At 42.4% G+C, this 15,001-nt stretch overlaps 2 protein-coding genes across 2 annotated transcripts; both read left to right on the top strand.

The window, feature by feature from the left end:
- The first annotated feature begins 1,385 nt into the window (after positions 1–1,385).
- Positions 1,386–2,075, top strand: Rnase11 (ribonuclease A family member 11 (inactive)). The gene has a single exon (XM_021204215.1). It carries the CDS (start codon positions 1,447–1,449, stop codon positions 2,017–2,019), a length of 573 nt encoding a protein of 190 aa, XP_021059874.1. The 5' UTR covers positions 1,386–1,446; the 3' UTR covers positions 2,020–2,075.
- A 10,696-nt stretch (positions 2,076–12,771) lies between these two features.
- Positions 12,772–13,329, top strand: Rnase9 (ribonuclease A family member 9 (inactive)). The gene has a single exon (XM_021204233.1). The coding sequence runs from the start codon at positions 12,772–12,774 to the stop codon at positions 13,327–13,329; it is 558 nt and encodes a 185-aa protein (XP_021059892.1).
- The last annotated feature ends 1,672 nt before the right edge of the window (positions 13,330–15,001 follow it).

Genomic DNA, 15,001 nt, shown 5'->3' with positions numbered 1-15,001 from the left:
AAAAAAAAAAAAGAAAAGAAAAAGAAAGGGTCACCCTGATTGATCAGGGCTGCTTTGTTTAGCAAAATCACAAGGGAAGCTCTAAGTCCTGACCTGAAGGAGAGCAAGCAGAGGTTTGGCTTGTAGCCTTCAGGGGCGGGCTTTCTCTGTTCCTGGAGGCAAGGAGAGAAGTGTTGAGAGGTCCAAGGAAGTGTTTTTCAAGTGATGTTTTACAGAATGGGGTCGGGGTACAGGGTGGGATGACAAAGGAGGCAAGGTGACAATTCAGGACACACATGGGTAGGAGAAACTTTTAAAGGGGGGAGGGGGAAAAGGGGAAAAATCATTCTAGAGTGTAAGAGAGAATTATCAACACAAATAATCATCTTTTCTGGAGCTCATACTATGGAGTGTCTAGCAATGACACTACTAAAGGAACTTCATGTTGATTCGTCATGCTATGCTGCTGACAGTTCGGATGTGATGTCAGTGCAGGTCCGTGTGTCCTCTAGCAGTGGTCAGAAAGGATGCTTCAGGATCAGGGTGTTGTCAGCCTTACAGCAGTGTGGGTCATACCTGTCCCCTAACCAGACAGTGAAAAGACTGGACACAGTGAAACATAAAGAAAGATGCACAGTTGGCTCTCAGAGAGCGAAACAATAAATACTTTGGGATTAAAGGAAATGACGAGGAAGACTCGGCAGAAAGAAGAGCAAGCAGGGTGCTTGCCGGCTCCAGGTTCAGACTGCCACAAACACACTGTCCATTTCCCCTTGAGTGTTCTCGGCTTCTGGATTCCTCATTAAGCCCACACACATCTCTCTACCCCTTTCTTGCCCCTCCTCCCCTTGGTTAGACCCAATAGCAGAATCTTTGACTATGAGACACAGTTTCACTTCCAGCCCTGCAAGAAGCTGGACTCTTTCTCGGCAGCATCAACTTGTCAAAGGAACTGGTAAAGAGAGATCTGTGACTGAGAATGGGTGGTGAAAAAGCCAGGGAGTAGAGAAAGGTTACTGTTTGTGCATGTTCCCATGGCACCAGGAACCAGGTCCTGCGTGGGCAGTAAGAGACAGCAATAGTGAGGTGTTTAGGGTGAGATGACTGTGACCTACGTGGAGACTGTAGACCCCTCCAGCAAGAGCAGAATAGAGAATGATGCTTTGTCCCTGCATATTAGATTTAGCTCATGGGTTTTATGCCTTTGTTCGTCATTTTGTTTTTTCTTCAGATTCGTAAACTAAGGTTAAATGAGATAGAGTGAATGATTGTAAGTGGAGATTTTAACATTGTTGCTCAGGTTCCTCAAGGGACTGTCATCTTGCTATGTCATATTTCAACTATGTCTGTGGGGTCTTATGTTTAGAGGTTGTGACTAAGAATAGCTACCCTCACAAAAAGGAAAACATCTCTCCTGCATTCTCCTTCCTTTATCTTTACTGCAGACAAGATCACCGTGTTTATGAGATGGCAGCCTTTCTGCGGTTGCTTGCCCTTGGACTGCTTCTTGCAGAGCCTTCAGAAAGCAGAATGAAGGGGACCCCAGAACACCTTTCACAGGAAGAGATGCAACTTGCTGCAGAACAGACTCTAGAGGAATCCGCAAACTCGACCGTGTCAGACAAAACTACCGGCCTCAGCACATCCAAACCCGCGATGTCTGCCCCACCCCTGACACCCAGAAGGCTACCCTTTGTCATCCCCAAGGGAAATACTATGAGAGATGGCGGGAACTGTGCAAACAGCCTGAGAGTCTGGAGAACCGAGGTAGACGTGAATGAGTCCTGTCAGTTGGACAATAACTTTATACATGGCTCCACGGATGTGAGCCATGGGATTCCCAAGGCCGCCAGCGGGAGGTGTGAACAAGCGCCTAACCCAAGCAGTTGTGGGAGCCTAGGACTGGAGCGTACCGCGTGCAAGGTCCTTGCAGGCCACCTCAGGTCCCATGAGCACAGCATCACGACATTAAAGAAAATCCTGACAGTGCTGGCAAGCAATTCTCTGATGAGCTGGTTAGTTAGTGGCTGTAAACTGTAAGTCCCAGGCTTTGGGACTAAAGAAGAACAAGTTCATGGCCATTGTTGCTTCTCTCCTTCTGCTACACACATCTTTCCTTTAGTATGCGGTGAACACGATTGGTGCTAACTAATCGGATGAGTGGAACAAAGTGGCAGCACAAGTTAATTAAAACTTGTAGCTGACCCTCGAACACGCACTCATCTTCCCGCTCTCACTCTTGTTCCCACAACCTGAACTCCTTCCTAGTTTAACTCTCAAGCTACCCCAGAGCTGAGTTTGCCTAAGTAGACAAAGGTAAGGAGAGAAACTCCAGGTTAGATAGTGTGAATGAGGGTGGGGTCCTGCTCTTCCAAGGAGGGTGAGCGTGTGTGTGCCCCTGAGCACGCCTGCCTCTCACCCAGCTGTGGGTGTTGTTCTCTGGGAGATGTCTCAGCACCAACAGATCCAGCACTGTACAACCCACCCCACCCCTGACACCCCTTCCTCCCCTGTTGCTATCTCGGGACCGCTGCAAAGAGGAAACAAAGCTCTTGTCACCGTTAGGCAAAGTATGGCTACTCACTAGCTGTGCCTGCCGAGAGGCAAATTATGGGAAATAGAGGAGGTAGTGATGTGTCAAGTTTATGGCAAGTTTCAGACAGGGTTATCTTCAATCTTGATGCTTTCTCTACCAATCTTAAGCCAGCAGAGTTAACAGTGCATGAAGCACAGACAGTTACCATGTGGTTATTCATTGTTGTGCAAATGTATGTGCCTGTTTACCCTCTTATCCTTCATCCCGAGGCAACTTTTTTTTTTTTAATAAAAGAACAGTTTTATTTGAAATAAATGTGTGCAAATGAATGCTATGTTGCTAAATGCTTTTTCTTGCAGCACATGGCTCATTGTGTGTTAATATTCCCGATATTTTTATACTGACACAGAATTCTCATTCTATTGAAAATACAAGATGCTGACAGTTAACCAATGTAGACCATTGTAACCACACTTGACATTTGAGGGCTTTTGAGCTGGATTCTCTTGTCTGCATAGTGGCTGCTTAAACCATGCTCTTGGTTCACTGTTAACTTTGGTTAAGCTGATATGTAAGCAGAGCTCAATTAGCATTTGGCAGTAAGAGGAAAGTGATTTAAGGAAAAGCCTGGGTCCTGAAGGATAACTGAGGCTACAGCTTGGATGCAATGCTCAGTGAGTCCATTCTTGGGTTACTTTCACGTGGCAGGTCTGCTACTACACTACACCCACTCTGCAAACAGAAGAGTTGGTTTTCCACCAGTTCATCATACAAAACTGTCTCTTCTTGCTTCGTATTTAGTTCATATATGAGTAACTTTTTCCATATCATTCATTTATAGTGGAGGGGCAAGTCAGCCCTGGAGATAATTATTTTTGTTTTTTGAGGTTTTTGTTTTTGTTTTTGGTCATAAGTGCAAGAGACAAATTTGGCTACAGGAGAAGACAATGAGAGGGACAGAAGTGAGGTAATGCTGGCTTTGAAGGTGGACAACACAGCTGTGTTCGTTCCTTCTCTTGATAGGTTAACAAAATGTCCTGACAAAAGCCGTTGGAGAGGAAAGGTTTTATTTTAACCCAAGTTAGATGAGTCGAGGTGTCTAAGGCTTGAAGCAGCTCCCAGGAGCAGGAAACAGAGATTGTACACTTTGCAGAGCGCAACCTGCTTTCCCCTTCTTGACTGCTGAGGAGTCTCTACCCTGAAACTAGTCCTGCCAGCAATTAAGGTGGCTTTTCCCACATCAATGTAATCAAGATAATTCCGGCAGGATGCTCAGAGGCCATGTCCCAGGTGATTCAGTGACCAGTTCCACTTCTAGTCTTTCCTCCTTCCAGACAGAACGTGTGACCATGCATGCTGCCTGACATCCGGTCCACTCTGACGTCTTTTCTTCTCTGGTGTCTTGCAGGGCTGTCCTGGAAAGGGATGGTAATGCTGCAGCCATCCACTCTGGGTGGTGACTGTATAACGTGCAGACCAGGCCCCCATTTTCTCTTTGTCCGCCAGTGACAGTGCACACACTATGTTGTTCACTGTTGCTTCTACTGCCATTACAATGTCTTCTGCTACCAAGCGTGCAAGCACTCAGAGAACCAGTCTCTTTTTCTTTCCCTCCAAAAAATCTCACTGGACCCAGTAATATTGATTTCAGACTCTGGTCCTCCAGAACTGTGGGGGAAAAAAAATCAATGTATTTTTTGTTTGTTTTTCAAAACAGGCTCTTTCCGTGTAGCCCTGGCTATCCTGGAACTCGCTCTATAGCTGCGTCTAGCTTCTAACTCAGAGATTTGCCTGCCTCTACCTCTTGAGTGCTGGCATTCAGGGCATGTGTCACCACCACCTGGCCCAATCTGTGTTGTGGTGTTTTAAGGCAGCAGATTTGTGGAAATCTATTTCAGTAGTCAGAGAAACTAATAGAAGGGTCATGAAAAATAATTTAAAGATCTTACAGTAAATATGTGAAAAGGAGTAATCTTTGCACATTAATCTTATAGTATAGACACATTAGGTTCAAAGAAAGAGAGAAAGATAGATTGTGGGTCTGAGTGACATGTATGATCTGGGCAAGAAAGTAAAGATAGTGATAGAAGAATAGTAATAGAGAAGAATTGGACAAGGTTAATATGGGAACATTTAAAGGAATTGTATGCAATTTTCTGACTTACACAGCATCTTTTCCCTCCACTATAAAGCTGCTTCTTACTATCTATGACTGTTTACATAGGTACTTTTAGGAGGAAGCACCCCTGCATGGGCATAATTAGGTTTTATCTACTTGAAGGAATAATAACTAGCCATTTATTTATTCAAGAAATTGTGTATATCATTGTGCACTCATGGATATTTACAGTCAGAGTGGGATTATACTCTAAGGCTTATTTAAAACATTCCGTGGCTTCAGTTTTAGCTTTGAGGGATCCTTTCAGTCAAACCTAGTGACTTCTTAGGACTGCCTCTACACTCGCTTCTATGAGGTCATTCAAATATCTGTAAAGTAAATTTAGGGGCTTTTCTGCCTCTTGCTATGGCCTTAACTCTAAGGATTAATTTGTAAGCTTTATAGATGCTCAGATGTTATGTGTCCACACTGCAGCAGCCTATAGTAAGCAGACACCCCTGGTCCAACTGTCCACATCCTGTCGATCACGGTCTCTAATATCGATATATCTTTGACCCATCCATTATGGAAACTGATCATCCAGTTGTGGACTTATGCTGATCTCTTTCATTTAGGTGCCACACTTGATCCCCTTGTGGATGGGTCATTACTTCTAATCAGTTAATAGGATTCTGCCAAAGCATGAATTCTCTTCATGCTAGTCAGTCTCTCAAGCTTTCAGCCCTCGGCTTTGGACCCGGTGTTTCCTGTATCCAAATACTCTTAGCATTTAGAACATTATCAGCCCCTAGACACACTCCAGTTTCGTCCCAGCTTTCTTCTCTGTTTCCAGGAGCAATAAACAGTGTTGGCTGAATGGCCAGGACCTAGGGGAAGCTCTCTCTGTCCTCCCCTCTAAGCAAAAACAATTAGATACGCCCATGGGAATGTTACAGTGCAACCTCTCCCTGTCCCTGTCTCTCTGTTTCCCTACACCCCTCTGTGTCTGTCTGTTGGTCTGTCTGTTTGAGAAAGGATTTATTTTGGCTTACAGCTTTAGAGTATAATATATCATTGAAGAAAGAGCACAGACTACTGGTGCCCAATTCATTCTCTCCTTTTTTCACTCAGTCCTGGCCACCAGCCCATACAACGCTGTGGCCCACATTTAGGGTGGGCCTTCTGCTCTCAGTTAAAATCATCTAGATAATATAGCTTTCTATTTCAAGCTTTACTTTTAGATGACGTCAGATACGTCAGGCACCTGCTGGTCGTTTATGTCATAATATTTGTCAGACACCCGTCCTGATTCTCTCTCTTATGTATATTGTTAGTTTTTTTTTCAACTGATGTAAATCAATGTATCCATACTGCACATTCATTTTTACGTGAATTATGGAAAATTAACTTTCATAAAGCATCAGTGCCACACATCCAGTCAAGTGCTTTCTCTCAAAGCAGCCTGTCCTATTGTGAGTGTGTGGGAGGTGTGGGGGCATATGCACGCACATGTGAGCAGTAGAGGGTTGGGCATGTTTCTCCATCCTCCCATGATTTTAATATTTCCTATTGTGGTGGCAGTTTCATATCTTCATGAATTTTAGTGGTTTTCGCAGCTTCTTCTCATTCATCCCATTCTCTCTTCTGCAGGACATCTTATCATGCGTCCCCTTCCACTTTCAGGCCTTCTTTTGGCACATGGTCTCTTACCAACTCTGGGTCGCTCCTTAGGACAGACTGACTGATCAGTGAGTCCCTGGGCTCTGCCCATCTCCAGCCCCACAACTGGGGTTACAGGGCAAACACCCAAAGTCCAGCCTCATATGTGATTTCTGGGGATTTGAACTCAGGCTGTCCAGGTCGCACAGCAAAGACTTCACACACTGAGCCTGTTCTCTGCCCAGGACAATCTTTCCCTATTAGTTCCTGCTTATTGTAACATTGTTTTGAACATTGTTCTGAATATTACCAAATCACGGAGTTCAATCAACATATCTGCCATACCCATTTCCCAGTGGAGGACCAATATATTCACAGGTTTGTGCATATGTGTGTGTGTAAAAATTTAAATATAAATGAGATCACATTCTACATTTAATTCTGAGAGTTGTTTTCCAAAAGAGTCCTGATGGTCTTTCTGTGTCAATATAAAGATCTACTGATTTGCTTTTAGAAACCTTTTACTTTTAAAATAATAAAAAAGTCATGGCTGGCTATAAAATTATATTTTTCATTCTCTCTCCTTCCCCCAGAAAAATAGTTTACAAACTTTCAGCATAAAATCAAATAATATTGTTGAGCAGACTACAAACCTTAATCAGGTTTCATCATGTTTTGTGTGAGCTCAAGTGTTTATCTGTATATGTATGTTGAGTGACCCGTGTTTGTACACATGCATGTGTGTGCCTCTGTGTGTATGTGTGTGTGTGTCTTGTGTATGTGTGTATGTGTACATATGTGTTCCATTAGTGCTGAAGAACTGCCCCATACTGGATTAGTTTGTTCTCTAACTCTATATTTCTGTAATTTTGAGATAATATGACATTAGACCCATACAGTTATAGAATGACTTTTCTTTAAAAAAAAACTATTTTAAGGTTATTATTTTCATGCATTTGTAGGAAATAATGCAGAGTACCTCTGTACCTTTAATTCAGTTTAACTAACGATAGCATGATGCAAATCTGCAATATTGCATGAAAACCTAGATATTTACCTGGATACAGCCAAGAACATGCCAAACATTTCTGAAATCGAATATTTTCATAACTATAACTATCTCCCATGCTGTTTTTATGTAGACAAAACCTGTCTCCTTTGTTTCATTAGCTGTATTTTTACTTTCAAGCTACGTACACACATTCGCATACACAAAAACATATACACACATTCACACACATACAGGTATGGACACACACATAAACACATACATGTATGCACACATGCACACACAAGTGGCACACACATACACATAAACGTATATTCACACACATACCCACAGATACTATCTGCCTTTTCTCTAAATCGAGAAGTAACAGCAGACTGTATGCACAGTTGCAAGCTCAAGCTGGTCTTGAGTTTCCTTTTTTTTTGCCATCCATTGAATGTTTTCTGGGTTTGCCCTTTCTTTTTGATTTGATGTTGTGTATCCAGAGAGGTATGGTGCCATCCTTAAAAGTGGAATATCAGCTACCATAGGTTCTTTTATGCCTAAGATTTTTGTCTTATGTAGTAAGGATATGTCTTACCTCAAATTATGAAAAAGATTTTATTTTGTTCTTAAAAAAAATTTTTTATCTTTGAAAATTACATTACTTCCTATGCTATGTAAGTTAAGGAATTTGCGCCTTGCGTGTGCCCGTGCGCAGTTTATTTAAGTATGCCTGTGTCGGTGTGAGATGTATGTGTGTGTTGTGTGAGGTATGGAGACTTATAGTATTTTGTCTTCATCTACCCATTATTTAACCAAAACTCAAATTTGTCAGAATTTTAACCTTACACATTACCTACTTCATCTTTATTCCATCTTTGACTTCAGAGGGTGTACTGGATAGCTTTGTGTCAACTTGACACAGCTGAAGTTATCACAGAGAAAGGAGCTTCAGTTGTGGAAATGCCCCCATGAGATCCAGCTGTGGGGCATTTTCTCAATTAGTGATCAAGGGGGAGAGGCCCCTTGTGGGTGGGACCATCTCTGGGCTGGTAGTCTTGGGTTCTATAAGAGAGCAGGCTGAGCAAGCCAGGGGAAGCAAGCCAGTAAAGAACATCCCTCCATGGCTTCTGCATCAGCTCCTGCTTTCTGACCTGCTTGAGTTCCAGTCCTGCATCCTTTGGTGATCAAAAGCAGTATGGAAATGTAAGCCAAATAAACCCTTTCCTCCCCAACTTGCTTCTTGGTCATGATGTTTGTGCAGGAATAGAAACCCTGACTAAGACAGAGGGGAAAGAAAATATAAAGCAAACACATCTAGGGGTTTAATAAGAAGTCTACATCATCTGGGGTCACAATGACTCACAGGAAAAATGTAGCAGGTTTCTACTTATCACTATCTGTTACATTTTTTTTGAAATTTTAAATATCCTTTATTTATTTATTTTATTATTATTATTATTATTTTCTTTATTTACATTTCAAATGCTATCCTGAAAGTTCCCTATACCCCCCTACCCCTGCTCCCCTACCCACCCACTCCCACTACTTGGCCCTGGCCTTCCCCTGTGCTGGGTCATACAAAGTTTGCAAGACCAAGGGGCCTCTCTTCCCAATGATGGCCGATTAGGCCATCTTCTCTGTTACATTTTTATATAGCCTTATACTTTAAAAAGCTAGACAAAGCATGAGTGAAAATTAATTTGCAAAAAGCATGACACGTGTGAAGAGATTCTGCCATCTCTGTGCTGGAATGACTTCATTGTTCCAAAGTGAGATATGAATATTTATGTTTGAAAAGTTGATTTTCAATTAATGAGAATTTCTGTTTCTTGTAGGTTTATTCTGCATGTCTCAGAAGCTCAAGCACTTCGACACTCACCTTAGAGGAAGAAGTGCTGTGAACCGAGTTAACAATGTGTTTGACCTCCCGGCTATCCACTCTGGACTCAAACTGTTCAGATTTTCTTCACTCCGTGTGGTCCTCGTCCCCATTTAGGTTTTGAGGTGAATGTCTAAGACAAAAAACATTGCTTCAAAATATTTGCGAAAATAATCCACTTGGTGCAATTAAAACCTGGAATTTCCTCACAAAATTTAACCAGAAATGCTTAGGGTCCTAAAAGTATATTGTAGTGCTAAAATCTCTTTTGAGTTACAACATTTATAGTAGTGAAACTAAGATTAGGAAATTAGCAAGAGGGCTGGAGATATGGCTCAGAGGTTAAGAGCACTGACTGCTCTTCCAGAGGTCCTGAGTTCAATTCCCAGCAATCACATGGTAGCTCACAACCATCTGTAATGGGATCTGGTGCCCTCTTCTAATGTGTCTGAAAACAGTAACAGTGTACTCACATATAAGAGATAAAACAAATAAATCTTAAAAAAAAAAAAGAAATTAACAAGAAATAATTCATTCATAAATAACACTTTATTAAGATCTCTTTCTTGCCGGGCAGTGGTAGCGCATGCCTTTAATCCCAGCATTTGGGAGGCAGAGGCAGGTGGATCTCTGAGTTCAAGGCCAGCCTGGTCTACAGAGTGAGTTCCAGGACAGCCAGGGCTACACAGAGAAACCCTGTCTTGAAACAAAACAAAACAAAACAAAACACCCCAAACAAACAAACAAATAAAACAAAACAAACCAAGTCTCTTCCTTTTCTCGTATGCAATCTACATTTCCACTGAATAAGAAGGTGAGGTAAGGAAAAGATGGGGACATAGGGCTGGTTAGATGGCTCAATGGGTCAGGGTACCCTTTGCTGACCCTGAGGAGCTCATTTCAATTCCTGGAATCTACATGATGGAAAAAATAGAAGCAATTCCCAAAAGTCATCCTTTGACCTCTACATGTCACCATGGGTCACATGCACTCATACAAATTAAAATGCAATAACAATTAAAACGATGGGGTTGACAGAGTTCAGCTTTCTGACTTCTCCACCCACGCAAATGCCCACGGCCCTCACTGCTTTTCTGTTCAGTACCAGCAGCTCTTTGTCAACCAGTTAAAGTTCCGCTAGGGTTTTCTTCAAGCTTTTGCTTTTCTTCCCTCAAGAAAAGCATGGCTGACTAGTGAGAAACCCCCACATCGCCAGTTTACTCAAGTGACAGAGGCAAGGCCAATCAGAAGAGTGAGTTTCCTTGATGAAAGAAGGTGGGGGAGGGTTGCACAGTGGGAACACTGTGACCCTAGAAGAGGGTACAAAAGTGACAGTGCCTGGCCCTGCCATTCCACAGAGCGCCCACAGAGGAGCACTTTTGTTCTACAAAGAAGTGGAGAGGAGGCCCTGGCAAGAGTCTGGTGAAGAGTTCCTCCTCCTGCGCCCCTTGGACATCCCTCTTCTGTGAGTCAGTAGAGGCTCTCTGGTGTTTAAGATAACCTGATAAGGATTTCTTTCCCTGTCACCTAGACACTCCCAGGTTTGAAGCGTGTAGAAATTGTACTGTGATAGATTTGTTGAAGGCCACTTTGTTGCTGAGTTCTCACTAGGAGAGTGGGTACACCTGGACTCCACTGATCATGTGTGTGTTAATTTGCTCACTCTTGATGCTCCAGATGTTCCAGATACTCCGGGTTCTCACTGCAGAGTTTTGAGTTGAACTCTCTGGCTCTCACAGTGTGAGATTGATGGAGGAGAAGGACCACTCAACACCACCAGTTTGAAATACTTCTTTTCCTCCCTCTGTACCTCTGTGCTTAACTTTCCTAGCCACTCCATTTTTCCATTGTGTGCCCCCATCTTCTGACCCTCTCTATAAATTTCTGTGGCCTTTCCTAATGGATAAGATCAGAATCCAAATCTGCAGTTAGCCCCAACTGTCTTCCTACCTTTCTTACATACGGGCTAGAGTTTCTTGGTGGCTATAGTTGCTACGCGGAGAGAAGATGCTCATAGTAAAAGGTAAAGAGAACTTCTATTCTTTGGCTATTCCAATGTTGGGAATATATAGGAAGTCTTTGTCATAGCTTATGGTAAGATGTGTACGACTTCTTACACTACTATCTGTGTTACTGTTTTAAGATTTAAATTCACTTCAACAATGTACTTATGAGCTGCTCAGACTCACTCTCTCTTCCTAACTCAGCATGATTTATTCTCACTGAAGACTAGGATCTCTGCTGTCAAGTTCTAAGTTCAGCAATCCACCCTTTCTCTGAAAAAAAAAAAAAAAGATAACAAAGGGTACAACTGAGGTAGGAAGCCTTAAGTAGAGAGAAGGTCCTTGCTTCCCACTGAGAGAAAGACCTTGGAGAATTAATGAAAAACAGTCATATTTGGGATAGGAATACACAGACAAATGGGTCTGGAAGTTCTCTACAAAAGATGGGTCTCTAAACTGGTTCATAGACTAGGCTGTGTTGCTTATTTTAGCAAATGGGAATCGTCTAATGGATAGATGTTGTCACTCCTCAGTTTCCTATAGAAAGATCTTTAAAATGTATCACAATTAGCCAGGCAGGTTTCATGACAGACATCACTAAGATGCACGCAATATTTTCTTTTAAAATTATCTTGTATCTTATGTCATTGACTTAGTGTTGAATTGATAAGCAAAGACGTTTGCTCATAAACTTGTAAAGACCTATACATAGAAACAGCAGACTATGGGGTGAAGAGATGTAGAGAAATCCAAATAATACAATAACTGAATTCTCTACTGTTGAGGTCAGCATAGCTATAAACAGTGATGCGAACTGGAGTGAGTTTGGGCGGGGGGGGGGGGATACAATTAAAGCAGGGACGATAAAGTTTACCTCAGGGGCGGGAGGAAGCACCAAGGGAAGCAGTAGACGGGAAATGAAGGACTTTGGAGAAGAGTGGTGTGATGTGGCAAAACATGGAGAAGGGCCTTAAAACAGACAGAGCAGTTGACACTGAAGCAGAAATTGAGTCAGCCAAGAAGCCAGCTCAGTGTATGTCTACTGTGCCACTGCTGGCCTTCCTTGGGCTCTTCTTCAAGACATCTGTGGCCAGATGTGAGCAAGAAGAGAGTGAAGACCTGAGATGGACAGTGTTCCTCATCAGAGCAAGACCAACAAGAGGAGGCTGGATCATTTCTGGACAAATTATTAATTTCTGGAAGTGGGTAAAATGTGTTTGTTTTAGACAAAGCAGGAGAGGTTCTCCAGAGAGCCACTCTCCTCTTTCACTGTGGGTGTGGTCTGCCCTCTCTACAACCTTCCCCTACCCTTTAACCTATTTCCTTCCCACTTCCGCTGCCTCCTATATCCCCTCACTTCTTCCCTCTCTCCTCTCGCTCTGTCTCTTTCTTTCACATTTCCCTCCTTTATCTGCTACTCAATACTAACACCCTTATTTTAGAGTCAACATGAGGAAGCTCTTCAAAGAATTTCTGAAATCTCAAGTCTAACACTTTTTCAATGAGCTACATACTCAGAGTGAGAAAGTTAGTAAATATACCCTCTGTGTGGCTATAGAAAGAAACATTCCATCCTCGTAGAATGCCTCTATTCAAATACAACTTTTGTTTCCACAGGCAAAAATGAAGTCTTTGGTCATCAAGTTCGCACAGCCTTTGCCATTGTTGCTGCTGCTGCTGCTGCTGCCACCGAAGCTGCAGGGGAACTATTGGGATTACAGGGAATATGAACTAGACCCAGAATTTTATGACCTCCTTAGGGAATATGAGAGTACCGGGCCTACCAAACCACCTACCGTAAAAAGAATCATAGAAATGATCACCGTTGGTGACCAACCCTTGCATGAGGACAATTACTGCAACACTGAACTCAAGATTAAACAGATTCACTATAAGGGGCGCTGTTACAAAGAACACTACATTGCAGGAGTGCCCTATGGTGAGCTAACAAAAGCCTGTCATGGTAAACGAGTGAAGTGTAAGAATGGTGTTAAATTTTGCAGAAGAAGCATGCATCTAATCGAGGGGGTGCGGTGTGTTTTAGAAGAAGGACAGCGAATGTCAAACTGCACATATAAAACCATCCTCATGACCGGTTATCCAGTTGTCACTTGTCAATGGGATGAAGAAATCAAAGATTTTATTCCTAACCATATATATAATATGTCACTACCCAAGTAGCAGGAAAGCATTGTACACCAGAAGTATGCCTCTCCCCATCTCCAACATTCTAGGTTTCTCTGAGCAGTTACACGTGGGAGTAGCTCACCCTTTAGACACTGATGCTGTTAATCAAAACTGAGTATGGTAGTTTGGGTCCATTCACTCTGATCATGCACCTCCTTCCTTTTCTGTCCCCAAAGCACTGAATGTCGGCATAGGCTATGATCACATAACTCTAACAGGTGTTTTCATAAAGGTTACAGAATGAACCATGATAGTAAGTCCCCAGCAAACAGATGACAAGCATGAAAAGAAGCAGGAGGCTGGGTGTGAGTTCAGGTTAATTCCTTCAGCACTTTGGAAGCTAAGCAGAAGTTCCTAAGTTTGAGGCTTGTCTGTGCAACCAGGCAAAACCCTGGCATAATCAAACAAACAAACAAATACATAAAATTTTTTAAAAGCATGCTTTGATATAGCTGTATGAAGATCATCCAAATTTTCATGTGATTTTCCTGGTTCAGCATGAAAAAATAAAGTGCTTCACTCAGTGACTGACTCTGGGGTGCCTGTAGGGGTTTCTAGGGCTGGATGGATTTTTACATTAACAACTTCTTTCAGGCTTGAACGCAATGCATCTTTCCAGTGTTGTGTTTATGTGTAGTTCACCTTTCACATTCTTTACATTTGAAACAACACATAGTACCATGAAGGAGGAAATCTGGGCCACGTGCATCTCAAGATAAAAGCCTTTACTAAGTACACAGGAAAGCCAACTCCCCAGAGCTCTTTCCAGTTGTCCGTGTGTGTGAGAGACCCCACACCTTGCTGGAGCTCAGACATAAGCCTTCGCCAAGACTTTCACATTAATTGGTAAATTAAGGCCTGGGTCTGGCAGTTATTTTCATTCTCTAAAGAGAACGGCACAGGAAACCTTGCTTCCCAAAGCCTTGCCCAGGAAGCTTTTGATTGTGATGTTGAATAAGTAAACGTCCTCGGGAGCTCTTTTGAACCTTTGTGACACCCTTACCCTATAATACAGCCTTGATGGTGAGCTGCAAACATTCTACACGTGGCTGGTCTGTTATATGCTGTGAACCATTTCATCTGGGCCATGATGACATCATGAATTCTTTGAACTTTTCAATGTATACACAATTGTATTTATAGGAGTATAGTATAGCACTATTGAGGCATAAAGAGAGTCATATAGCCCCGACTCCAGAATTCCCAGTTATCCAAATGCCTTTTTAAATCACCTATAGAAATGGGGACAGGGATGGTGATGCATGCCTTTAATCCCAGCCAGCACACAGGAGGCAGAGGCAGGGTGACCTCAATAAGTCAGAGGCCAGCCTCATCTACATAGCAAGCTCCAGGACACCTAGGACTTCATAGTGTTAAGTCTCAAGACAGAAAAGAAAAAACGAAATACAATTATGGTTATATGGATTTTTTTTTCTTCTGAACGTATACAATATGAGAAATTCAGAAGTTGGACTCAACTCACTGGATGCCTTACCAAAGCCTGTTGTGCTTTAAATGTGTTCTAATTGATATCAATGGGATACTATTAGAGAGTTGGGGTTTTAAAGATAATTGTGTGATGAGGGATCATTTCTCCTAGAGAGAATTAAGACCACTCTAAGGATAACTTCATGCAGGTTGTAGGTATCTTCTTTTACACATTTCC

The sequence above is a fragment of the Mus pahari genome, chromosome 8 (assembly GCF_900095145.1).
Source record: "Mus pahari chromosome 8, PAHARI_EIJ_v1.1, whole genome shotgun sequence".
NCBI lineage: Eukaryota > Metazoa > Chordata > Mammalia > Rodentia > Muridae > Mus > Mus pahari.
This window is presented reverse-complemented; position numbering and strand designations above follow the sequence as displayed.

Bases quoted from the DNA above. Each gene is read 5' to 3' on its own strand.
- Rnase11 (XM_021204215.1), top strand. From the start codon at position 1,447: ATGGCAGCCTTTCTGCGGTTGCTTGCCCTTGGACTGCTTCTTGCAGAG.
- Rnase9 (XM_021204233.1), top strand. From the start codon at position 12,772: ATGAAGTCTTTGGTCATCAAGTTCGCACAGCCTTTGCCATTGTTGCTG.